The sequence below is a fragment of the Eupeodes corollae genome, chromosome 1 (genome assembly GCF_945859685.1).
Source record: "Eupeodes corollae chromosome 1, idEupCoro1.1, whole genome shotgun sequence".
Taxonomy (NCBI): Eukaryota; Metazoa; Arthropoda; class Insecta; order Diptera; family Syrphidae; genus Eupeodes; species Eupeodes corollae.
Genome location: NC_079147.1, coordinates 310,892,033 through 310,918,695, shown reverse-complemented (window position 1 = coordinate 310,918,695; position 26,663 = coordinate 310,892,033). Strand labels below are relative to the sequence as shown.

General features: G+C 31.8%; 3 protein-coding genes, 1 long non-coding RNA gene and 1 other non-coding gene across 5 annotated transcripts; 2 read left to right on the top strand and 3 right to left on the bottom strand.

The window, feature by feature from the left end:
* The first annotated feature begins 4,454 nt into the window (after positions 1–4,454).
* Positions 4,455–11,928, top strand: LOC129942978 (ATP-binding cassette sub-family A member 17). The gene is made up of 25 exons (XM_056052167.1): positions 4,455–4,868; positions 5,007–5,130; positions 5,198–5,398; positions 5,564–5,661; positions 5,738–5,890; positions 5,951–6,173; positions 6,418–6,570; positions 6,631–6,809; positions 6,866–7,088; positions 7,150–7,295; positions 7,345–7,499; positions 7,554–7,863; positions 7,924–8,075; positions 8,133–8,304; positions 8,790–9,018; positions 9,089–9,311; positions 9,370–9,425; positions 9,483–9,815; positions 9,882–10,102; positions 10,164–10,329; positions 10,395–10,627; positions 10,688–10,915; positions 10,978–11,108; positions 11,289–11,502; positions 11,555–11,928. The coding sequence occupies exons 1-25, from the start codon at positions 4,695–4,697 to the stop codon at positions 11,747–11,749; spliced, it is 4,692 nt and encodes a 1,563-aa protein (XP_055908142.1). The 5' UTR covers positions 4,455–4,694; the 3' UTR covers positions 11,750–11,928.
* Trnap-cgg (transfer RNA proline (anticodon CGG)) lies at positions 11,136–11,207 on the bottom strand. The gene has a single exon. It is a non-coding gene; the product is annotated as a tRNA-Pro (tRNA).
* Positions 11,929–16,995: 5,067 nt separating the features above from the next.
* LOC129942973 (uncharacterized) lies at positions 16,996–18,168 on the bottom strand. The gene is made up of 3 exons (XR_008781135.1): positions 17,585–18,168; positions 17,232–17,476; positions 16,996–17,146 (listed from the first exon to the last, which is right to left on the bottom strand). It is a non-coding gene; the product is annotated as an uncharacterized LOC129942973 (long non-coding RNA).
* Positions 17,222–20,103, top strand: LOC129942971 (cytosolic non-specific dipeptidase). The gene is made up of 9 exons (XM_056052162.1): positions 17,222–17,355; positions 18,175–18,280; positions 18,341–18,469; positions 18,534–18,816; positions 18,875–19,037; positions 19,095–19,182; positions 19,241–19,308; positions 19,377–19,893; positions 19,960–20,103. Exons 1-9 carry the CDS (start codon positions 17,318–17,320, stop codon positions 20,005–20,007), a joined length of 1,440 nt encoding a protein of 479 aa, XP_055908137.1. The 5' UTR covers positions 17,222–17,317; the 3' UTR covers positions 20,008–20,103.
* Positions 19,876–21,188, bottom strand: LOC129942972 (OCIA domain-containing protein 1). Its single transcript, XM_056052163.1, has 4 exons — positions 21,004–21,188; positions 20,813–20,950; positions 20,393–20,741; positions 19,876–20,329 (listed from the first exon to the last, which is right to left on the bottom strand). The coding sequence occupies exons 1-4, from the start codon at positions 21,067–21,069 to the stop codon at positions 20,088–20,090; spliced, it is 795 nt and encodes a 264-aa protein (XP_055908138.1). The 5' UTR covers positions 21,070–21,188; the 3' UTR covers positions 19,876–20,087.
* Between the last annotated feature and the right edge of the window lie 5,475 nt (positions 21,189–26,663).

Below are 26,663 nucleotides of genomic sequence, written 5' to 3'. Positions count from 1 at the left end.
AGAAAACGATGTCAAAATGTCAGGGATGATTCCAAAAATACCCACCACTTTTAGTTCAGGGATGAAAAATCTTTCAGAAACGTATCAAAATAATTATAACTAGGTATTTAGAAATTTTGTCAAAAACCCTCTGAATTATAATGATGGATTTACATGCATCTGCACATGGAAGTCTGCAGTGCAATATGATGAAATCACACTGGTTGGAGAGAGAAATAAATGCCGACGTTTTCAAAAATGCAGTTTATAAGAAATTGGATGAAGATTATAGGGGAGACGAACATGTTCATATTTGTAATAGCATCTTCGTCTGCTTCAGTGAAGCTTCAATGTTGTAAGTGTAACGAAAATTTTGGCTTAACTTTCCAATACTGCAGCATAAATTTCGACCCGCGGATTTTTTTTTTTATTTAATAGATATATGCAAATAAATAATAACTATAGCAATTTTAGAGCAAGGAAACATTTATTTCTATTTTAAATTAATTTTCAAAGTTCACCTTTTCACTTACAAAACAAGCAAAAATGGTTGCTTTTCACAGTAATTCCAAGTTTTTTGTTTAGCGTTGAAATACTTTCTTTTTTTTGTTCGGGATTTCTTTAGTGCTCAAATGCAAAAAAGTACTCGAACTCGCACCCACCCCAAATCCTATGGTGATCCCAAGCAGGGGGCGTTGCAGGGCGTCAGTATGCCCCACCCCCTAGTATACCTAGCTGTTATTAATTCAAAAAAAACTTGTTTAAGGTTCAAAAAATGAAATACAAAAAAGTAGGGTTAAGTCCGCAAAAGAAAATATTTGTCCTATGGCTTAAATGTGTTTCCTCGGCTTAATATTTAAAACATGTTCTATTGATTTTTCACCCTTTCTGATCTGGCTATAATCTACAAAGCTTTTATCCGTCCAAAGCTTGAATATAATTCACATATCTGGGCAGGTGCCCCCAAAACAAGTTAAAATCTCTTGGATAGAATTCAAAAAAGGGCTTTAAAAATGATAGGTGGCAGAACTATAATCGAAACATTTCGTTGTTTTATAGATATTTTTACAAACAATGTTCTGTCGAATTAGCCAGTTGCATTCCACCCCTTAAACAATTCAGCCGTAATACTCGCACTTCTATAAATGCTCATCAGTTTACCCATGAGCTAAATTTCGGGAGTACTGTCAAGTATAGAGATTCTTTCTTAAATCGCACATCGAGAATGTGTGCCAACTCTGTTTTTCCCTCCCATTTTGATGTTCAGAACTTTAAAACCAATGTGCACCGGTATCTCCTTTTAAATCCTTCCCTATTTTCCTAACGCTCACACTGTGTTTAAATATAAACATATAAAGGGTACTAATAACCCCTTGAGTGCTTGTGAATTAAAAAAATTGAGACACCTACCTAACTGTATTTGGGAATAAGAGAAGTATATCTATTACTAAAAGATTTGGGTTGCAGCACTGATTGTCCCAATTTTGACCAACTGTCAACAACAACTGTTGCGAATAATTTCTTTGGATATCCGACATCCGAACTTACCATGATAATTGAATTTAAAAAAATACAATGCAAATGTTAACATACTAGTATTAAATTTATTTTTTAATGTTTGGGAAAAATATGAAACAACTGATAGGCAATTTAAAAGTGTGCGACGAATGAACCAATAACTCAATGTTTTGATTACTTAGAGTTTGGGTTTTCGTGATATTTGTTTTCAGCATTGACGACAGGCAAATGATTGATGATGCTTTGAGATGAACAAATTTTGTTTGAATCATAAAGCTGACCACTGTTTAGTTTCTGGCTAATTGCAAGAAATGCATGGTATATTTACCTTAACGATTTTGTAGAACGCGTTTGAACCAATGCCATTAAACTGTTTCCTAACACTCATTCTGATCCTGCCACAACAACCGAGTTAAAATCATCTTCAAGAACCTTGCCATCGAGCCTTCAAGAACCATTTTTTGTGTAAATAAAGGAACACGAAGTAGTTTCTTTTTTTTTTTTATTTTGTATAAAAATCATAAATTAGTAAACAAACATTCGAATTTATTTTGTACCAACATTTATAAGTCTTTGAAAACATCAATGATTACCTAAACTCTTTAAAAATTGTTCTTTTTCAGTCTCATTACAACACCCAGCAATTCCTAACATGAACAAGTCCATAAGATTTTCATCTGGGTTGTGGGCAAGATAGCAGACACCATACCGAACAAGTAGTTGAAAGAAAAAAACGTGGTCCTTTCGACAAAGTTTGGTCATTGTGAGAATTTTGACAAGATTCTTCCAGTCTCTTTGCATTAAACACATTCGAGCTTCCTCTAATAACTTTGGTTGTATACTTTTGAAACTATTTCGATTAATTGACGTGATATTTGAGATTTGAACTGAACATCTTGGTTTAAAATATGTCTCAGTTTCGCCATCGTCGTCATCGTTTAGTAGTTCCATAACTTCATTAAACTTCTCTTTTGGTATGTGTAGATTTACAGGCTGTGCAGGTTTAGATTTTAATGTTTTTTTAAGTTTTGATTTTCCTGATGCCATTGTTAAAATCCAATAAATACAATATTTGAATAATAATTTCAATTTCACTTATATCATTTTCTAACTGACAAGCAACTAAACAAATTGCTGCATTATAAAGACAGTGAATCTCGGCTGTCATTCTTAATTCGGTTTCCCGACAAGCTATTGAAAATTAATGTCAGATAATATGCTTAAGCCCTATTTACACTATCAGCCATGTTTTGTTAAAAAATTGGTTCAATTTTTAAACTAGATTCCTGATTGAATTATGATGTTTCTAAATATGGAGAAAACATCAAAAAACTGAGCTAATGAACAAAAAAGCAAAGAACTTCTGCGAAACTGTATATTTCATATAAATTTGAACATTTTTAATACAAAAAATGTTTTTCTTTTCTTAAACCATAAAAGAAATCAAGAATTTTGTGCCAAATATATATATAGTATGAGTATATTTGCTCATTCCAATGATAAAGACTATAGCAGCAGTAGGTAAGTTGCTTAAGTTAAACATAGTAACAATTATTACACAAGATATTTTTATTTTAAGTTTAGCTCAATTTGATCAAATATTAAACCAAACGTTTAATATGAAACCAACATTTTGGAGCCTACCAATAATCAAATTTAGAGTGGACATTAAAATTTGTGAAAAATAACCATATATGTATTGCAAGGATCACAAATAATAAACCATAAATGTTAAGTCATTTGTTATATCAAATCATAAATGGTTGTTAAGAATAATAAGAATCCATGGCAATCTCACAGAAGTTTTAACCTCAACATTAAATTTAATTATTAGTAAAACTCTTTAAGTCTTAGCACTAGTCTTACACGGCACATACAAAAAATGGTATCGATCATAATAATAATAAAACATGATTTCATTCTAAGAAGTAACAAATCAAGAGCTTCTAATGAAAATGCTACAATATTTGAAATAACTATCCAAAGTTCTCAAAATTGAAACAAAATTCTTATACATATTTTTTTAATTGTATGCGATGCAAAACGACATTTAGATACTAAATAGTTTATTCGGCCTTAATTCTCCTTTGATTCTTCATGCATTCTTATTTGATTTCGAGGGGGCGACTTTCAATTGCCGCAGCACGTATGGTTAGGGTGTTAATAGAACATGTTTTAAATATTAAGTCGTGGAAACACCTTTAAGTTATAAAAACAAAATATTTTTTTCGGACTTAACCCTACTTTTTTGTATTTCGTTTCTTGAGCCTAAAAAAGTTTTTGTTTTCAATTGATAGTACGGCGGTGTACTAACAGTATGTAGGCTGCAACCCCCCTGCTTGGGATCACTATAGGATTTATGGTGGGCTTAAGTTTGGGTATATGCAAAGTACTTCATGCATTTCAGCACTAAAATCAAAGAAATCCAAAAAAAAACACAGGTATGGTAGCACTGACCAAAAAACGGGGCAAATGTCAAAATCAACCATTTGTGCGCGCTTTGTATGTGAAAAGTAAACTTTGAAAATTAATTTAAAATAGAAATAAATGTTTCCTCGCTCTGAAATCGCTATAGTTATTATTAATTTGCACATATCTATAAAATAAAATAAAAAAAACACCAGTCGAAATTCGTGCTGCGGTAATGAAAAGTTGAGCCTTTTTCCCGGTTGATATCAATGAAAGCTATAACTCAATGAAATTTACTCCCGTGATAATTCGAGTTAATAATTAATGCTGACAATTTTTCGCGTTGTATGAGACAGCCTTATACGTGTGTGCTTAACCTTAAACTATACTAGTAAATTTTTGACAGAAAAATTTGATTCTAGTTGACAACTGACAGTTTCTGTTTCGCTTTTACAAAACAGAAGAAGTATGCTCGTATATTGTACTCGTTCTCTTATATACATACTAGAGGAGTGCATATTTATTTCGTGGTCTGTTTATTAATTTTATTTTGTTTTTGGCTACGGAACGGAAAGTGGGAAGTGGTTGTGTTGTGGTACTTCGTCTTCGACATTCTAAATGCAAAAAAAAACTATGATTTGTATTTCCCTTGTACACAATAACTAGACAAAAAAACATACTTAATTATTTTGCTTGCATTGTTGATTTCGGATTCGGAGGGATCAATGAACGACACCCTCTAGAATTATTCTTTACATGCAGTGTAATTGACCATTAAGCCTGTGATTATGGATAGCAATTTATTCAAAGTATTTTTGTGGAAAAACTTCTTATTCCTTAAGTTCAGTTGGTTATCAACAACGATAATAAACTTGGCTTGTTTTATTATCCTTTATGTCTTCTTGAAAACTACCCACAATGTAGTAACCGCACCCAATAGTAACTATGAAAAGCAGAACACGGTAATAACATTATTGGTGTTTGAATATCTTTGATTAAATATTCCTAATTTATGTGTCCTCATTTTACCTTAACAAGTTTACTGGGTTAAACCAGTTAAATAATTCAATTAAAATTTGAATGCCCTCTTTTTCAAATAGGAGCTGCTTAAAGAAAGAGTCCCGAGCAACAATGAAGACTTTATTTTTTACGGTCCCTCAGACAATGATTATCTATATGAACTTATGGAGAAAGTACGGACAGATCTGTATATGTCAACGGAAAGTACGTAATTAATACTTTAAGCCAACGTAAAGTGTTTTGCAATAACCGAACGAACTGTATGTTTCAGGATTTAAGTCTTTTAGCAATGTATCAACTATGATTTCTGCTCTCGAAAACAATCAGAAAGCCAATTGCTTTGGAATTTTCTTCGAAGAATGGCCAGATTTGAACAACAAAGGCTCACTACGCTATTCTATTAGTTCCACTATGACGAAGGTGTCCCCAAGCAAACGCTTTGTCAATGATGAAGATCTTAATGGCATTATTCGTAAGTATAATGTTGGTAGATACGTAAAACCAAATATCCGGTATTACAAAATTTGAGTTAGAATTTAGTTCTTTTGTTATTTTTTGAACTTGATTCGGAACAAAACTACTCTGACATTTCTTATGGATCTGTACAATAAATATTGAAATTTTAATTTTTTCTTAGCTGAGGACGAATACATCCGCACCGGCTTCCTTTCTCTGCAGCATATACTCGACTTGAACTTCATTAAGTCTTCAACAGGAACAAATGCAGGACTGCAAGTAAGATAAAAACACATGCAATCATTTTCAAATCCATTCTAATGCCTTTTCTTTTACTCTTTCCACATACATTAAGATTGAGATATCACCACTTCCAAGCATCGGACACGAGTCTGCTGACGGACAGCGTGTGAATTCATTCGGCCTATTATTTGCTGTTTTATTTAATGTTCTGCTGCTTAGTACAAACTTAATTCCACTTGTGGAAGAAAAACACGATGGCATTAAGGTAATTTTATTCGATTGATTCGGTTTATAAAAATGAATTATAAAAAATGAATTGTTTCAGGAATTTCTTGTTTTGGCTACCCCTCAAAACTATCTTAACGGACTCACTTTCTTTTGTGTTCGTTTTCTGGCGTATATGCCTTTTACATTGGGATGCGTTGTAGTAGCATATACTTATGGAGCCCTAGGCCTTATTCCAGCAGTGTATTTTATTGTACTCTTTGTTTTCTATTGTTCAACTGCTATATCTTACACGTTCTTGATATCTGTCTGCTTTAAAACAGGTAACTATCCAGTCGCTTATTTATTTATCATTTAAATTAATGTTTCTTATTGTGTAGTAGAAATACTACTAATAAATTAAATGTTCCATGAAGCAAAGACGATTAAATTAAAAATAACTATTTTAATAAAATAATAGAACTAAAACGTAAAATATTTACACATCATATGGATGAATTTCAGTCCCAGCCTTTGTGGCTTATGAAATAATGATATATTAATAGCAATTTCATGTTTTTCTTACAGTTTTTTATGCAAAAGTTGGCGGATTCATTTTATTGATAATTCCATTTCTGTTTCATTTGATTGATGGGAAATTTTCAAAAGTAGCAAGTTATTTATTTTGTACGACAACGCTTTTGAAAGGGCTTAATATATTTCAAGTATTCACAAACAAACGTAAGACTTCAATCAATTTTGCTTTACCAGAATCAGTTCAAAGTATTTTTTTAATTTCAGATCGGTTATTTTCTGGAGATGATTTGTTTTTCAATATAACAGAGTCAAGTCCCAATGTTTTCACGATCATGGCCATTTTGCTGTTACAATTCGTAGTTTATACCATTTCTTACAACTATTTTTCTAGAATTTTTCCGGGAAAAGGTGGACTCAAGCAGCCAATATTCTTCTTTTTGAATGTGAGTTCTATTTTTGATTTATTATTGTGCTGTTATTAAATATAAATTTTCTACAGCCTTCATTTTATAAGAAAAAAAATCCCAATCAATTTGTATCGACTTTAACTGAGACTGAAGGAACTGCTATTATCATCCAAGACCTTGTAAAGACTTTTACTTCAAGAAACCAAGTTATCAGAGTGGCGGATCGCTTAAACATGGAAATCAAGGAACGAAGAATAACTGTCTTGCTTGGACATAATGGCGCTGGAAAAACTACTACCTTAAATATGATCATTGGTATAAAGAATTTAATGTTTGCATAAGTTCTTCTTACTCTTGTTTTTATTTTAAAACAAAGGATGTGTTCCCAAGGACTCTGGCAAAATAATTGTATGTAGTGAACGAGACGTAACATCCTATAGACATTTGATTGGGTTTTGTCCGCAACATAGCGTTTTTATGCAATATATGACTTGCTATCAGCATTTAAGATTTTTCGCTCAGGTAGATATTGTTTTCCTTTGATTTTTAAAGCTTCATTGAATATTTATAGTTAAGAGGCAAAACAGTTGAAGAAGCTAACTCGCTAGCTTCGGAACTGCTTACGCAACTGCGGTTGGTGGATAAAGCAAATGAATCCGGTAAAAATCTTTCGGGTGGGATGAAGCGTCGTTTGTCACTTGGAATAGCACTCTCTGGAGAAACAAAGTATTTGAATAAGTTTAAAATTTTGTTTTGTAACATAACGCTTTAAATATTTAGAGTCGTCATTTTGGATGAGCCATCATCTGGATTAGATGTAGAATCAAGACGTGAATTGTGGGATATTCTTTTGGAATTGCGAAAATCTAAGGCGGTTCTGATTACAACCCATCATATGGAAGAGGCAGAGATACTTGGTGATACGATTTCAATATTATCAAATGGCAAATTGGAACAAACTGGTACTCCCCTGGAACTGAAACGTAAATTAGGAAGTGGTTACATATTGAAATTACGAACTGATGGTAATTTCCATGAACAAAGTACATTAGATATTATCAAAGCAAGTGTTCCTACCGCTAAACTAATAGTAATATATTCAAAAGGAATTTGTTGTAAATACAATAGCTTAAGGGACTTTTTTCCATAGAACGCTGTTCCCCCAACTGTTTTAATAAGCATGCCGTATGCCTACAAGGATAAATACACAGAAGTTCTTGAGAAACTTGAAACAAACCGAGGCAATCTTGGAATCAACTCACTAGCTGTTACGGATACATCGCTGGAAGATGTTTTTCTCAAGTATTTGAGTGTTATTTTGCATTAATAAATAAATGTTTCTTAAATTGATTATTATAGTTCTCAAGGCAATGACAGTGTCGATTCCCCATGTCGAAATAAAGGGGAAGTGATAAACATACCGTACCAAAAGTTATTGCCAGACGCAGTTACGTGGACGAGACATGTGCGAGCAGTGTTCTATAAGAAATTTATTTTTGTTAAAAGTCAATTGATATACTCTGCAATCATGGTGAGCAATTTATTTTGAAAGAAATAATTAAACATTTCTGGTATCAGCTTATTTTAATTTGTCGAAAATAAAAATTAAAAACTCGGCATATTCTGAAAAATAATATCCCTGAAATTAGAAATTAAGGCCAGTTTCGTGTACATCAATATAAGATAAATTTTATTAAATTCTATTGGAGCAAAAAATACTCAATTTAATTCAAAGCTGTCTTTTTAGACTCAAATTAAAAAGAGCTCGAGGCTGTTCTAAGGGTGTATTCCATATTTTTGTATAATATCGTTGCCACAAATGTATGTTGTATTTTTATATTTTTTCTGAAATCTAGGTTATGAAACTGTTGCATCAATATATAAGGTCTTTTGATTAAATTACAGTTAGAGTTTTTAAACTGGTTAAACATTATGTACTTGTTCTTAAATGAAATATCATCAAATCCATATCAAGTACATGGTTACATTTTAAAATAACTCAATTTTCTTCCACAGTTTTCTTTGCCCTTTTTGGCGATTGGAATTGCTGTTTTTATAATGACTTCATTGGCATCCAACAAGAGCGACGGAAATATGCACCTAAATCTAAAACATTTAAAAGATGGCTATATTTTCATAAATGTTGCAACCGAATTTAAAGCCATAGAAAATAACATAAAGCAAGAGATCCAAAGCAAAGGCATCGAAGTAAAATATATTCAAAATCCAGATGCCATTGAAGAAGGTTTGTTCACTAAGAATCTTTTATCCTATTATTATTATTAGAGTAATAAAATTAATCTTATTCCCAACAGAATTGAAATCTATACAGTCAACAAATCTATATGAATTTTATGAGAAGGCAATCGGAGCCATTGTAGTCAAAAACAATGAGAACAATCCAGAGTTTAGTATATTGTACTCTGCAAATATTATTCATAGTTCAGTGATAATGGTCAACTTAATTGATAATGCCATTCTCAAACACGTGGGCAACTCGAATGAGAGCATCAACACAACTTATTCCCCCATTAGAAGGTACATGCATAACAACCAACCTAGTAAAATTACTATTTTCTAATTATTTTAATTTCAGAATAATTGATATAAACCCAACAAGTCTAGAGTATTTTGCAGCTATAGTTCCTATCGGTAATTTAAATCATTTATAAAAAAAATCATTTCACTGACTTCTGTTTTGTTTTACAGGTTTCTTTTTCTACATGTTGTACTATATCTCTCTGCCCTACATCGAAAATAAGAGCAACTTTAAGAGTCTCCAGGCTATTCCACGTCCCACTTACTGGGTCTCATTTGTTGTATTTGATATGCTTTTGCATTCGCTTGTCTGTACGGGCTGCTACTTCTTTCAACAAGCAGTCATGCCGAAGACATTGTACAGTAGTTCCGATCAAACCGAGCTAACTTTTACTTATCTTTTCTACGGATTTTCGTACCTTCCAATCATTTATTGTATGACTATTGGATTTCGTTCAATATCCCCTATTTCCACATATCTTTTATTCATGTTGATTATTTCATGTAAGTAGTCTTATGCTTCCATAAATATCGCATTCAAAATAACTACCTGCATACTTAAAATTTCAGCAATTGTGCCTTTCATAACGTCTGACAACGTGCAATCAATGCAACATTTTGACACTACAATCTCGATAATGTCTCTGTTGCCAGACTTTTCTTTAAATCACCAGTTGCGTGCTATTAATGAGCATTTTTTTGCAAACCGTCGAAAAGCGGGTAGTCGAATCGAGCTACCGAGTTTGTCGAGGTTTTTCTCTTACGCTGTAGTCTTGTATATTTTTGTAATGGTAAGTTCGAAAACACGATTTCTTTTTTTTAACTAGATCAAGTAAAATTGGGTTTCTGTAGTTGTTTCTTATATATGTGTGGGACAATTTGCAAAGAAGACAGTATTTGAAAGAAGTGATAATGTGCTATCGTTTTAAGCGCACTGGACAGCTAAATCAGCCATTGGAAGATGTTGACGAAGCGCTTGTTCGAAAGGAAAAAGGAAACGTCGAAGAAATTTTCCGATGTACGTTTACTATAAAAAAAAAAAAATCTATGCGCATTTTTAAACCTCAATTGAATTTTTCACAGCTAATACCAAAGATTCATACCCCCTCATTGTTCAAAATCTTCATAAGTTCTACGGACGAATTCACGCCGTTCGTGGCATTAATTTTGCAGTTAAGCGCCAAGAATGCTTCGGACTGTTGGGTGTAAATGGAGCGGGAAAAACATCTACTTTTCAAATGATAACCGCCAACTCTCTAATATCGGGTGGCCACATTATGATTGATGGAATAGATTTAACGAAAAGCGAGACTTTGGTAGATTATCACCGTGAATTGAACCCGTACATAAATAACACACATTTTAATTTTTCACAGTACAAATATCGATTCGGATACTGTCCGCAAGGAGACTGCCTCAACAGCTTTATGACATCATATCAAATTCTCAAGTACATGGCCATGTTACGAAATATAAGCTCTAGTGATTTAGGCACAGAAGTTATGTATTGGCTGGCTCAATTGGACCTGACACGGTATAAAAATGTTCCTATTCGTTTTTATTCTGGTGGAACAAAAAGAAAACTCAATGCAGCAATTGCGATGGTATACATAATATTTTTTTGTTGCTAATTCACAAATTAATTATTTTTAATATGTATTGTCAGATTGGAAATCCAACATTAGTTCTCTTAGACGAACCCACAACTGGCGTAGATCCGATTTCTCGTCGGTTTCTATGGAAATGTATTAAAGATTTCCAAAACCGCGATAAAACGGTTGTACTCACATCCCATAGGTTAGTAATAAAAAAAAAGTTCCGCTTGGGCTCGTCCGGGAATTGAACCCGGGACCTCTCGCACCCGAAGCGAGAATCATACCCCTAGACCAACGAGCCATATGAAATCCGTTGCTCTTTGTTCATGATATTGCTTTTGCGAAATTCTTATCAACATGATTATAAACATTTACTTTTCAGTATGGATGAATGTGAACACCTTTGCAACAGACTGGCCATAATGGCAAATGGGAAGTTGCAGTGCATAGGCTTCATTCCAGATTTAAAATCTAAATATGGTTCTGGGTTCACAATCAACATTAAACTATTAAGTAATTGGTCTGACAACAAAATAAATATAATTACATCATCCTTACAAGAGGAATTTACATGCGAGCTTCGGGAGCAACATGCAGTATGTTTACATTTTTTAAAGTATTTTTTGTTTTTAAAATGAAATGTTTCAGGGCATGCTGACATATTTTATCAAAGAAAAGTCAATGGAATGGTCAGAGATTTTTAGGAGAACAGAACGTTTTATGAGCTGCAACAAAAGTTTAGTGGAAGATTATTCAGTAAACGAAACCACATTGGAAGATATATTCCTCAAGTTCGACAAAAAAAGTAGGGGAGCTATGAGTGAACTTACTGATGACTGTTGACAGTCAAAACAAAACAGCAGATTTACTTAATATAGGATATTTTTTATAATAACAAATATTATTTTGCAATATTTATTTTTAAATTTGTATAAACAGTTTCGAATCATTTAGATGTATGTATGTAATTATAACAAAATATTTATTATGATAGTTGTAATAAACACAAAAGTAAAACTTGAAAAAAACTGTTTTTTTCCATAAAATTTTTATTTAAAAATAAGATCACTGCTACAAGTTAAAAATAGCAGATGGTTTGAATAAAAATGGATTTTGAAAGTGAAAAACTGGAATTTTACTTATTTATAGGAATCTTATCTTTTTGAAATATTTTCCGAAAACAAGTTAGATGGGGGTTTGCTTCCAAAGAGTATATATGTACATAGCTACATATGTATGTACATTCAACTGGTTGATTTTCTCATTTTTTAAACAAATGTGTCATAGAATTTTGAAAGGATGCAAAACGAACTACATATTTGAGGCACGTGCAGTTCGAGTAATGGGGTGACGTTTTAAGGCGGAGGGCTCGTTTGAGTTTTGATGAGAACCATTTTGACATTTCATCCAATTTTTGTTTCTTTTTTCGTTCGAAGGAGACAGATCGAAAATTCTTAAGCCATTGACAGTTCACTTTTCCGGTGCGTTTCATAAACAAGTCAAAAAGCTCTGATCGAACTTTGCTCTGCTATAAAAATAAATCTAACCATTGACCAGTTTATATTTCTAGGATTTCTGAAAATGTTCTAGGTCGGATTGAGAGAGCAGGATAGTGAATTATAAACTTAATTGACTTTAAATTCTCACCTAGGAATAAAATTAGCTTTGCATCTCTTTTTCAATCAATAAAAATCCATTCTCTGATTGCTGACAAGAGTGAGAAATTTGTAAGAAAAATGTTGTTTATATTCCTGAGAGTGCGAAAATCTCTGAGATCCTAGATATAAACTCGTCAAATGTAAATAGTGTATGCTTGGCAAAGTTGTAAAAATTAAGGTTAAAAAATGCTGATTGTAATTAAATAAATAAATTTTGTTTCTTTTCTCGCCAAAAAATGCGTTGCTATTTGATAGATGAATCTTAATTGTAGCAGAAAATAATAATTTGGGAAGAAGGCAGTACTTTAAGTTTATGCAAAATTTATTATTTGACGGACCAGTAAGCACATACATACACTCCAATTAAATTGTCCAAGGTGCTGGAAGACGTCAGAATTTTGAAATATTGGGTAGGTTCTGTAGATAAATTTAGTTTTTTGTTGATTCTCGAGTGAAACGAACCCTTTGTCTCAATGCTGCATTTCAAAGTTTTCGATTAAAAATATTTCATGGTTTTTATCTTTGTAGAAATTGAAATGCCGACTATATACATAAACAGTGATTAAGGTCAAGTTTTATTTAAATATTCATATTGATCATTTTCAATTCTTTTGTTCTTTTTAAGTGCTGCTGTCGTCTTTCCATGTTAAACCTAGAGATATTAGCTTTTGCAGTTTTGTTAACTTCAACTTTGTATGTACATATATAAATCTATTAACACTATATTACTGCTACAACACATATTATTCTAAGGACATATTTTTAAAATTCTTTCCTCAGAATTAGCATCTATTTTAGTCGGTTCTTCGACTACTCAATTAAATCATTATGCTTTATTTAGATTTGCTGGGTTTAAACCGAAGTTCAAGATTAATATATGAAATTGGCTTTTAGCACATATAAAAATCTTGAACAAGGATCGAACTTCAGCAGAGTCATAAAATGACTGACATTAATTTACTGCGAGCTCCAAAACATTAAAGCTTTTCATTTTGTTTAATAATCTTTTATACCTATAATTTTATTCGCATTTGACTCTTTAAAAATTAATATTTTTTCCATTTTGAATCCTATTATTTTTTTTTTAATTTAAAATGTTTGATGTTTAATAAAACAATATCAATTACATCAAAATGTAACTTATATTCATTATGAAACGTTCAATAGAAGCATTTTAAGCTAAAGGCATACATTTTTGTTTTTGGTAAATTGTATAGATTTAGAATAAATTTACCCCTTAAGAGGTTTCTTAATTCTTATTAAATAAAATTGTTAATGTACATCCACCTTACGATGATTAGAAAATTGTTGAATGTAAATGTTGATTAACAAAAGACGCGGTTTAGCTCATACACAAGTTGTGTTAAGAACTATCAAATATTGCCACCTGTTTAAAACTTATAACTTATATTCATTATGAAACGTTCAATAGAAGCATTTTAAGCTAAAGGCATACATTTTTCTTTTTGGTAAATTGTATAGATTTAGAATAAATTTACCCCTTAAGAGGTTTCTTAATTCTTATTAAATAAAATTGTTAATGTACATCCACCTTACGATGATTAGAAAATTGTTGAATGTAAATGTTGATTAACAAAAGACGCGGTTTAGCTCATACACAAGTTGTGTTAAGAACTATCAAATATTGCCACCTGTTTAAAACAAAATTTACCGTTAACGGTTTGAGCTTCAGGCTGCTGTAAAAAAAAAACTAAAAACTAAAGAAATATGTAACAAGCATAACAGAAGCATCGTTTTTTCGTTATTGTCGTTTAACCATTTCTGAAACTCACAATCTACGTTTTTTTAGTAATTAAGCCATCTAACAAAACCTATTTATATAATTAAAAATGGTTTCAATACAAACAGAGGTAGAAAATATAAATGATTGTATATGCTATCGGGAGCAGAAAGCATTATTTTGTACCAAGTGCGTTACGTTTTCCTTCGGTCGCATCGCGCGTCAATGCAATAAGCATAAGAAGGTTTGGCAAAATAAAACTTTCTAAATAAACGAATACAACATATTATTTTGATATTGATTATTTGATCTATAGGTAAAATTTTTAATGGATTTGGCAATTTGTCCAAATTGCAAGGTCTCCAAGGAATTCCTAAAGGAAATCAATGCAGATCAGCTCAATGCAAGGTCATTGGGTTCAATGAAACTTTAAACAAGTGTCAACGGATGGATTCCGGTGTCGATAAAGATATAAGTTCTATTTTATTTAATTAACTTCCATAATTTAAAAATATTGTTTTGAATTATATGTACGAATACATATTAAAGAAAATAATACTAAACAATGTTTAAAATATAACAATTCAAGACTAGACTATTATTTACTGATATATTTATTTATGTATATCGAAAAGCGATCCGAACATTCCAATCGAAGCAGAAGTTTGAGAAATCAATATTCAGATATTAAGATAAGTGAACTTCGACGTTCAAATAGGCTAACATCTTTTTTCCAAAAAATGTGACATTTGAAGTGAACATTGAAATGGGATTCGCAAAAGAAAATGTTGGCTTAAGGTACGACGTTTTATTCGCCTATAGTTTTGCAAGTTAATAGATGTGTTAAGAAAAAATATTCCTTCTAGAAGAAAATCATATTAAGTTGGCAATCAAAAGATGTTTGCTTTGTTAATATATTACTGTGCATATTTTTGCCTTATTTTTTGTTTTTCTATTTCAAAAGCTTTGGAAAAAATGTAATACAAAGGTGACGATTTTATTTTTGGATTAATAGGGTAAGTACAAACCGTGTTTCATAAGGAAACATTTCAAGCTGCTTCATTTAGCTAAGAGGTAAGTTATTTTAAAGTCATTGCATTGATGGGTTTATATCTTTTATTTACTTGTATACGTGACTCGATGTACCAGAAAAGATCCATGCTCCAGAAGATGTTTTTTTTCTTAGACATTTTGCGATTGTCATCATATTGATTATAAAGGCAATTCGTTTTTTGCTGATTCATTTCTACCTGAAGGACCAAAAGTTATAACATGACTTGGATTGATTGGTAACATGACTTAGATTGATACCAAAATGTCATTTCTCGAAAAATAATTTCTTATCATTTGTTTTTGTAATATTATTTACCTACATTTAACTTTAAGTGAAGTCTGCATAAATATTATACATGGGGTTTCTAAAAAGAGGTTTAATTTTGATATTAAAAAAGCTAGTATTGAATATGGAAAATCTCTGAATATTTATTTCATTGTAAAGAAAGCCAAATGACTGCTATCCGTATCCTTTTTCTGAAATTTCCCGTGACCAATTCGCATATCTGCTCATCTAATGTCTTGAATCAATGTCTGAAAAAGAAACTAATTGCAAAGTATCAAAAATGTCAAAAAACAATACCTTCTAAGCTCAAACTGCCGAATATTCTAGTCCAAATAAAACATCTACTAATAACTAAATTTCTTCAAAAAATTGTTTGAATGAGAATGAACACACATCGTGACAACGACACTAAGGGCCAATTATGAATGGATACATGATTGTGTGTCCCTTTGATAAGAAAAAAAAATTCTATACCGATCAATCGGAAATCACACAAAAAATATTTGTTGAGACTGAGATTTTTGTTTTCTGATCATACAAACATACATACATAAAATAGATACAAAAGAATATTTTCAAATCTACTTTACCATTAAGAAGGTAATCATTAAAAATTATGGACTACATTTTTAACAATATTCCGTTTATGAAATTATAAAACAATACAAATAAAATTTGTCACTAATGTAGAACTCTATACCTACCTATATCTTTTTTTTATAATAAAATCACCAACTAGGTGTCATTTGTGGCTATCGAGAAGCTACCTACTTTCATGGAATAAAGAAATTCTTACAATAAATAAATAATTGTGTTATAGCCACAGAAAATAGAAATTATATTTTTAAAATTTCACTATCAATTTAATACCACAAGAGACAAAAGTCCGCTCAGTATTAAATCAAATTTAAACCACATATGTAAGAAGATAATTTCGATAAATGCAGATATTCGTGGTGGCTGTCTGGGTTGTAATTGTGACTTTCCTGGCGTTCATTATTTTGTCATTTTTATGTACACTCCGAGTGATTTTTATAAAAATAAGGATGGAAACTAATGGGACCTTGTATTAAATTTATCATTTTTGTTTGCGTTTAATTATGCGGGTAAAAGGTTTTAAGATTACTGATTTTAACCTTTCAAGGCGCGACATATTTAGGCAATGTATATATTATGTATTTTTAAAAAGCAATATGTACCTACCTACATGTTTGAACTCCCACAAACGTAAACTTCAGTTTTTGACTTGGTTGAAGAACTGTTTCTCAAAAAAAGCAACTAAGGATATTTATGTATGTATGTACATATTTCTTTTCAATTTATATTTCAACATATTTTTGTAAAATTATTAAAAACTAATTCAACAAATTTAAAAAATCTCTTGTTCTTAAACAGATGGTCCAGAGTGTATGAGCAATATATGTATGTACATAGTACAATGTACATGAATATCTTTATCTTATGGTATCGGTCGTCACGGTGGTGTTAGTAAGCAGCTATAACTGAAACAGAAAGCAGATTATAAAAAGTTCTCTTCAGCTAGACAGTAAATTAAAGTTCAGTGTAAAGAGAAATCTAATTACGTACGGACGTCTTCCAGTTAGCGTTTAGCTCAGTATCCAAGTATCCTTATATATTGAACTCGTTTCGAACAGTGAATTAAATACATAAAAATGCCCGAGCTTCCAAATGTTCTTTGCCAATTGTTTGGGTAAGACTTTTTACTTTTATTTTGGTGTGAAAGACATCAATATTATTTTGTGTGCTACTTTCACATTGATTATTGTCAGTCTATGTTCGTTTATATTCATTGTTGCAAATGCCTTTATTCACTGTGAGAGGAATAAAAAGTGGATACTGTTTAATAGACTATGATCACCGCATAATATGCTCTTTTTATGAATACTAAAAGATTTAAAATAATAATACCTATTAAGTACCCGTAATCGTGTATAAATATAATTGAGTTGTTATTGAGATTTGTAGGTATTAAAATTTATGATACCTATTATTAATCTGAAATCGGTATCAGCTGTCAACTAGCATATCACAGTTAAGTCAGTGTTACTTCAATAATTTATTATTAAAATTCACAGATTAAGGGGCATAGCTACAAGCTTATTTAAGTTGATTTTGTTTTAGTGACTCATAGTTATTCACTGGTTACAAGTGCACTTCCAGATTATATATTTTTGGAATCGCTTTATTACTGCAAAAGGCTATAGTTATACTATACAAGTTAAATGTTTCTTGCCACGATACAGTGTTGTTATTATTGACAGTAATTATATATTTACTGTTGTTGATTTGAGATAGGAAAACAGATCTCTGCAGATTTTCACGATCTAAATTACATCCCTTAAATTTAATTCTGAGACATACTCTTGGCATGTCTTTTTGCTTGTAGCTAAATATTGTATTTTAAAAAGATAAGTTAATACAGAAAAAAAACATTCTCTTTATTATTATTAATATTAAACTACTTACTACTATTATTATTATTATTAATATTAAACTACTTACGTCACAGAGAAATTGAGCAGAATAAGTCACGCTATATCGAAAACCTTAAAATAGCGTGTGCCATCAAGTCAGTTTCAGCATGGCCAGAAACTCGATCAGAAATTCAGAAAATGGTATGCAATCATTCTAGAGTAATTTTATGTAACTAATCTCAAGAAATAAATATGATCAAGGTTGAATGGACAGCTGAAAAACTAAAGGCTTTAGGAACTGATATTAAACTTGTCGATGTGGGAAAACAAACGCTGCAAAACGGATCCGAAATTCCATTGCCAAATGTTATACTTGGGACTCTGGGAAAAGTAAATGATGCATATTATTGAAGACATGTATATTTATTAATAATGTTCGTATTATGCTTCATAGGATCCCAAGAAAAAAACAGTAGTTGTCTATGGACATCTTGATGTTCAACCTGCCTTAAAAGATGACGGTTGGAATACTGAACCTTTCGAGCTTACCGAAATTGATGGAAAGTTGTATGCTCGTGGTGCTACCGACGACAAGGGTCCAGTTCTCTGTTGGATTCATGCCATTGAAGCTTATCAGAAGTTGAAAATCGATTTGCCTGTTAACATTAAATTTGTTTTAGAAGGAATGGAAGAAAGTGGCAGCGAAGGATTGGATGAGCTTCTTATTGCCCAAAAGGGTATCATGCAAACAAAAATCTAATTAAAAACTTTATGTAACAAGAATTTAAATTCTAGATGATTTTCTTGCTAATGTCGATTTTGTCTGCATTTCCGATAACTATTGGTTAGGCAAAAACCGTCCATGCCTAACTTACGGTCTTAGGGGAATAGCTTATTATACTATCGAAGTGGAGTGTGCAATCAAAGATCTTCACAGTGGAGTATTTGGTGGAACGGTGTAAGTTTTTTAATTTAGTCATTATTGTATATAAACATTTAACATTCTATAATGAAGGCATGAAGCAATGCCCGATTTAGTATACCTCTTGAACACGTTAACTGATAATAATGGAAAAATTCTTATTCCTGGGATATACAAGGATGTAAGTTTAATGTTTCAAGCTTTTGAAGAATTATCGTTAATAGATATTAAATACATAGGTTGCACCACTATTGGCTAATGAAGATGAAATTTACAAAAATATAGATTATGATGTGAACGATTACAGGTAATTTTATAGTGAGCAGCGTTCGATGACGCAATGTTTTCATTTTTCTTTATTTTTTGTATTACCAGGAACGATATAGGTGCCAACAAGTTACCTCACAATGAAGATAAAACGCAATTGTTGATGCACCGATGGCGTTACCCAAGCTTATCGATTCACGGAATAGAAGGAGCTTTTTACGAACACGGTCAAAAAACAGTAATTCCAGCAAAGGTGGTAGGCAAATTTTCAATGCGTTTGGTGCCTAACCAAGAACCAGATCAAGTTACCCAGTGTGTCATTGATTATTTAAATTCTAAATGGGCGGAACGTGGATCTCCAAATAAATTCAAAGTCGAACTTGTTGGAGCTGGAAAGCCATGGACCGAAAATCCTAGCCATCCCCATTACGAAGCTGCAAAAAAAGCTGTAAAACATGTTTTCAATGTTGATCCCGACATGACTCGAGAAGGTGGCTCTATACCCGTTACTCTTACTTTGCAAGAAGCAACTGGAAAAAACGTTATTCTAATCCCAGTTGGAGCAAGTGATGACGGTGCACACTCACAGAATGAAAAAATTGATGTGCGCAATTACATGGAAGGAGTTAGTATATTTACTTTATTCATTATTTTCGATTTTTAACAATTTATTTTTTTATAATTTTTTTAGACCAAACTTTTGGGGGCATATCTCTATGAAATCGGCTCAATTAACTAGGATTTATTTTTCAAAAAGCTATATAAAAAATACGCAAGCTTCACAAACAACAAAACAAACTTTTATATTTAATAAAACTATTAGTTTGTCCAAGTATCTCCATATTTGTTTTTTTCCCCTTCTGGTTGTCGCTGGTTGTCTAGGCTACTATTGGTTTCATTTGATCGCCTTACTGTTGGAGCCACTGGCGGCAATGGTTTCGAATATGGATTCAGTGATTTTTTCAAATATTCCTCACGATTTTTTGCACGCAATTCATCATAGGTCACACTCTGTTTCGGAGCTACCACAGGGAGTTCTGTATCAAACTGAGGGAGTGGATCTGAAATGTTGAATCGTTATTAAAGAAATATGTAAGAGTATAATTTAAGAGTTTAGTTTATACCATCTACAGAAGGTCGATAGATATCGTCAAGACCTGAGAGCGATGGACGGCTTTCGGTGTCCAACTCTAACGAACTTGACTTTCCATATTTAAATGTGTCATCAGAAAACACATCTGCGTTGCTAGGGGTGAATGGAGAAAGTGCTATTCCAGCTCCTAGGTTCTGGTCAGGAGTTAGCACGCCGTACATACTATTATTTTTTTTCAGTCGTAGCATCTCGCCCAGTTTTGAGCCTGGTATTCTCATTATTTTTTCAGCACATTTTTGTTGATAACTGAACTTTCCCAGAAAATAACCAACAACTATTCCAACCATTACTTTTGGTAGGGGGCCGAATTTCACATTAGGCTGAAATCGTAAAAAAAAATAGAAATCTATAAGTACGACAGTATGCTGCGTCTAAATGTTTGCTTGCTGACTTTTAAGTAACCATGTTTAACACCAAAATATGCGGCCAATCCAAAGCCTGTACCAAATGGAAGAGATCTCTGAAAGAAGGATTCGACATCACACTCTTTAAGAACCCTTAACTCATCCGATGAAAAATGGTAGTTTGCCTGTGAAATAAATTGAATTAAATGTAACTTTATTAAAAAATTTAATTTTTTACTAAGGGATGTTGGGGCCGTTGAGATCCATTGGGATCCAAAATGCCTGGTGGCTGTGGTGTATTCATTTATGAAAAATTAGAGTTCTGCTTCTTTTACAAAATATAATTTTTTTAGAATTTGAATAACTGAACCAAATCTATGAATTACGTATTTCTTCGAATATCGTATTGTATTATTTCTTCGTACAAAAGCCGACACAGAATGTCAAAGTCATATGTTTTTGACAAATAACAGCAAGTGACATCTGCTTGTGAGCTGTGAACCACTAAACCAAGCCGACAGGGAGTTATGATTTAAAGACAATTGTTGTTTTTTGTGTTTTTGTAGCCCAGTGTGTTTTGGATTGGTTCTACAATTCTACGAGCAATCGATCAAAATAAAATAATTATGTAAATTATGAAAAATATTGATTTGTTGCCTCTATATACCTTTGCATATCTTATAGCTGCGACTGTGTTACAAATATTAGAGCATTTCTTCGAGTCGTCTTGCCACTAAAGTTTCGTCAAGTACACATCTTATTATAATAAAGCTTTTATTATGGAAAATACAGGGTGCCCCACAGTCCATGGGTTCCTGAAGTCATTTTAAATAGAAAAACATGCGAAATAATTTTCTCGTTTCCACTTCCTTTTTAAGTTATAAAGGTTTTTATGATTTTTGGAACCCTTTCTTAAATTGGTTCTAATTTTGCCAAATAATAACTAATTCTTTATGTTTCTGTTTTGTTTAAGCATACTTAGAAGACGACAAATGAAGGTGACAAAACCTTTATTGAAGATCTTCTGTTGAGAACGCAGTCGACGCATGCTGTTGTCTTACATCCACCGAAGAATCATGTTTCTAATATACAAAACCTTAAAAATTAGCAACCCAAAGTCAATCAGGTTTTATGTTATAATGTAGCTAGTCTTGCAAATAAATCAATTTTATGTAAATTTTTTAAATATATTTATATCTGAATTTCAAATCTTTTTTATGTGAAACTTTTATAATATCTGAAAACATCCAATACTATGCAAAATTCTTCAAAGGTTTTAAACTACACTGGATTCCAGCAATAAAATTTCAAAACTTCGGCAGAGCAAGCGGAGGGTGTTTATTTGGGTATAATAAAGGTATATAGTGTGAACACCATCTACAATTTATAAACTATAATGAAACTACCACTCTGCGAGATATATTTCAAGGTGAAACTGTCAATTTAGTTCCATGGTTTACCAAAACTGCAACCATTGGAGCAGAGATTTCACGATTTTGAAACTGCAATAATTGGAACCTTGCTGTCAACTTAGAAAAGTCTGAAATAGTAATTGTAAGAAGTGGAAGTAGAAGAGCAGCAGCTGAAAAAAGGTATTTCAACAATGGTGAGATATGGATAACTAATCAATACAAATAGCTTGGCGTTTACTTCTCTTACAACATGTCCTGGTCATATCACTTAACAAAAAGACTTACATCATCGAAAAACTCAATCAACTCGACATGGTTGAAATTTGTAAAGAAAAAGAGGTTGGGATGCGAGCCACACTGATAACTTCCAATCCCGTTTGTTGATTTGTCTTGCTTAAAAGTTTGTCTATATGTACTCGTATCAATTTTCACCAAATTTGCGTACCATTTTTTGTAGATTTTATTTTTTATGAAAAAATGGACTGTTGGATTTTTATATAAAAATTACTGAATATCGAAAACAATATTTTCTGTGAAATAAAATAAGTTTGAAGCCAATATTTTAAATTTTTGAAAAGCTATTTGAGTCGAAAGTAAATTTTTGTAAAAAAAACTGTCAATTCGATTTTTTTCAAAATTTTATCGAGTGTTGAAAACAATATTTCTTATAAGATAAAATTAGTTCGAAACCAATATTTCAAATTTTTAAAAAGATATTTTAGTCCAAAATCAATTTTTACCAACTTTTGTTTAGGTTTTTAATTTTTTGTAAAAAAAACTGTCTATTCGATTTTTCTCAAAATTTGCCCTAATGTTGAAAACAATATTTCTTATAAGTCAAAATTAGTTAGAAGCTATTATCTCAAATTTTGTAAAGATATTTGAGTCGAAAATCATTTTTCACCAACTTTTATTAATTTTTTTTTTAGGTTTTTATTTTTTGTAAAAAACTGTCGATTCGATTTTTTTCAAAATTTTTCAGAATATTGAAAACAATATTTCTTATAAGATATAATAAGTTTGAAGCCAAAATTTAAAGTTTTTGAAAAGATATTTGAATCGATATTCAATTTTTACCAACTTTGAGTAATGTTTTTTTAGATTTTTATTTTTTATAAAAGAAAACTGTCAATTCGATTTTTCTCAAAATTGTATCAGATGTCAAAAACATTATTTTTCGCTGCACAAAATTGTTTTGGAGATGAAATCATATTTTAGTCCTAAAATTTTGGAGGTGACAAATTTATTTTTCAGTTTTTTTGATTTAAAAAAAAAATCGTTAAATGGATTTTTTTCAAAAAATATACTTCTTTGATACGCAATTTTCTTGAGAGCTCTTTCTGCATCTTTCTGCCTTATTATCTGTATAACAAAATTTATTTGAAATCGATATCTCTTCTGGTTCTTGGGCTATGGACGACGAAAACAACGTCGCGAACGTACGGACGTACGGACGAACGAACGTACGTACACACATCTTTCTAAAAATCTTTTATTTCGACTCTAGGGACCTTGAAACGTCGAGAAATGTCAAAATTTTCAATTTGACAAATCGGACCCATTACAATAGCTTCCTATGGGAAGTTAACAAGTTTGTTACTCACTTTGCTAAATATAAAATGCACGATGCAGCAACAAATTCAATAATGCAATACTGTGCGCAAGTGCAAGGAACACATTCAAACTAAAAAACTACAACGTTTTTTCAACATTAAAGTTAAAAAAAGTTATTAATAACCGCTTAAAGCGTATCCTCTCTGAAGCAGTCATTGAGAAAAATATTTATTTGGCCCAGGAATGGTCAGGCCTTTTCAGTCCCGAAACTCAGTTTCATAATGGAATCAAATACACAAATTGCTGCTGACAAAGCTAGTAGGAAAGCATTAGGGCGATTTTACCTCAATGCAATGCAGTCACAGTTTCACGACGAATATTGCAATCTTTTTTATGCGGAAGTCCCTTTGAAGATAATAATGTCCGTGACATGATCAGCATAATCTTCAAAGCAAGGTGCGGTCTTTTGAACTTAAATGCTAAAGCTTTTCGCAACGACTTGGTGTGTGCCCCATCTTTAGAGGATACCGACAAAAATATCTTGGAAATGTAACTTTAGATCGGCCAACACTCCTAAACATTTTAAATGGATCTTGCTACCCAAAACTCTACAATTTTTTTTTAAAAAGACTCTCATAAATATCGAAGTTTAATAATAAACGAATATTGTTAATACTTGCTAAGCTTTGCTTTAATTTAATTAACTAATTTTTTTGAACCTGCCAGATGACTTAAAAACAAGTTATTGTCTTTCTTAATTTTGAATACCAGCCTAATAATTTTTTTGTTAAATTTTGTAATGGAAATAAAATTATACTATCTATCTATCTATCTATCTAACTACTTCTCTTCTTTATTGTATGCAGTTTTAAGCTGAGCTTTTCAATGTTTCTACTATTTATTTTTAACGAGATTTAAAATATTCTTATATGTTTATTCATCAACCTTTTGAAATCGTTCTTCCATTATTGAAGACAAACGGTTGTTACATTCAGTTCTTCACTCAAATATCAGATATTAACTAACAGGTCTAAAATATGTAAACAAAAACAAACATTGGAACTGAAATGAATACTTTTCACTTTTACAGGGTTGAGATTGAGAGTAGGTATATAAGAAACATCGCATATGGCCATTCAACCCCTAAAAGAAACCTACCATGCACAAGTTGGAACGAAGAACTTACCCAAAAGCTTATTTACTTATTGAATAACATAGATGTCCAAAATATTTGTTTGTAGTATTGATCATGCGCTCAATTACCATTTACTTTTGTTGTCGTCGAGAATTAAAGTCGAAATAGTTTTTTATACGAAAATTTTTAAAAGATTTCATATAATTACATTTATTTAAATAATTCAAACTTAATATTAATACAATTTAAATCAAAATCATTAGATTAATTACAATAATACAAAACAAAACAAAAAGATTCCTATTCTAAAAATGATATCATCATAAATCGGTATTGTACAATTGTGTGTACGAAGAATATTTTCTTTTGTGAATTGTATTGTTTTTCTTTGAAAGAATTTTTCAATACTTGAATACATTGGCAAAAGTGTTATTGAAATTTTAGCTAAACTTCAGTGATACCGAGAGTGGTATGGTCACACAGTGTTTAGGACTTCAAACGAATACTGTCAAAACTGGCACCTGTTCTACCGACAAGTACAATTTCTGGGACGGGGACAGCTCAAGTACCCCCACGTCTTCAGGAAACTGCACTTATTATTTTAAAGCATTACAATTCAAACGTTACAACGAAACAGAGCGCATCACCTCCGTCGACTTCTATTGCTTATCATTCAACATCTTTGACACCATCTTCCGTTGTTTTGTCCATACCTAGTAGTCTTTCCAAGCCAATTGTAACCGGAAATGGTCCTAACATTGGATCCAACGAGCGAGCCTCAATGGCTTACAACACATCTTCAACACCTATGGTTAATCACCAATCATTACTCTATGGATCCAGTATGACATCTCCAGTTCTTTCCCCAGCTGATAGAAAATCTCACGGCTTAGCGGCGTTTAACAAAGCAAAAACTCTTAGCCCGCTTCAGCATTCTTCAGTATCATGCTTATCAACATCTTCCGCTCTAACCTCAATCACATCTCCGACTTCTGGAGCAAGCTTTTTGAATGAACTCAAAAGCGGAATGGACGCTGCTGCTCATCGACATTTTATGAAAGGAATAGGATTCCGTCGAAGTTTCGATGATAAGCTAACGTCAATAAGCGCTAGTATATTAAGTCAATCACAGCCTAGACAAACGCCACCTCTATTTCCACTTTCATACCGTGAAGATTTTTTACAACAAATTGGTTACTTGCCTACAACTCGAATATTTTCGGGTACATCAAAAAGCATTGATGAAGAAAAGGCCCAGCAAGACTTCTTATCCCTGTCTTTATCACCTCCTTTGAATCGTCGACGTGATATGCCTGCCTTAAGGGGTCCATTTGTGAGCTTGTAAGTATACAAAATTTAAACAAATATGAACTCTTGATCTAAACTTTAGAAAACAATCAATTTTATATGTTTTCTTAAGACACTATATTAATAGCAATTGTTATAGAGCAAACTAGGTATTGACATTTTTCTTGAGGAGTGTAGTATCGCAATATAACAAAGATTTGTTTTGTTTGGAATGGAAATCACTTTATTTTTGTGTTTATTGAAATGGTCCTCAAGCAGGATACGACTCCAGAACAATGATTTTGCACCCCATAAGACCAGAATAAATTTGAATGGCAAAAACAGCTTTGCTTTAGCTTTTTCGTTTTTAATATGTTATTTATGTATCAGCTATTTTTATGGACATCTCCTGAGTTTTTTTTTTCTAATTTATGTCTTTTTTTATGATATTATTATGATTACTTTATTCGTTACTTTATTAAAAATATAAAAAATACAATCAATACAAAT

Excerpts from the sequence above, each read along its gene's own strand:
- LOC129942978 (XM_056052167.1), top strand. The coding sequence starts at position 4,695 with ATGGATAGCAATTTATTCAAAGTATTTTTGTGGAAAAACTTCTTATTC. Across the intron at positions 9,426-9,482 it reads TGCAGCTATAGTTCCTATCG|GTTTCTTTTTCTACATGTTG; the intron begins GTAATTTAAATC and ends TTTGTTTTACAG. Across the intron at positions 10,916-10,977 it reads TCAATGCAGCAATTGCGATG|ATTGGAAATCCAACATTAGT; the intron begins GTATACATAATA and ends ATGTATTGTCAG.
- LOC129942971 (XM_056052162.1), top strand. The coding sequence starts at position 17,318 with ATGCCCGAGCTTCCAAATGTTCTTTGCCAATTGTTTGG. Across the intron at positions 19,038-19,094 it reads GGAGTATTTGGTGGAACGGT|GCATGAAGCAATGCCCGATT; the intron begins GTAAGTTTTTTA and ends TCTATAATGAAG. Across the intron at positions 19,894-19,959 it reads TGCGCAATTACATGGAAGGA|ACCAAACTTTTGGGGGCATA; the intron begins GTTAGTATATTT and ends TAATTTTTTTAG.
- LOC129942972 (XM_056052163.1), bottom strand. The coding sequence starts at position 21,069 with ATGAATACACCACAGCCACCAGGCATTTTGGATCCCAATGGATCTCAA. Across the intron at positions 20,951-21,003 it reads AACGGCCCCAACATCCCTTA|GCAAACTACCATTTTTCATC; the intron begins GTAAAAAATTAA and ends TTTATTTCACAG. Across the intron at positions 20,330-20,392 it reads CTATCGACCTTCTGTAGATG|ATCCACTCCCTCAGTTTGAT; the intron begins GTATAAACTAAA and ends TCAACATTTCAG.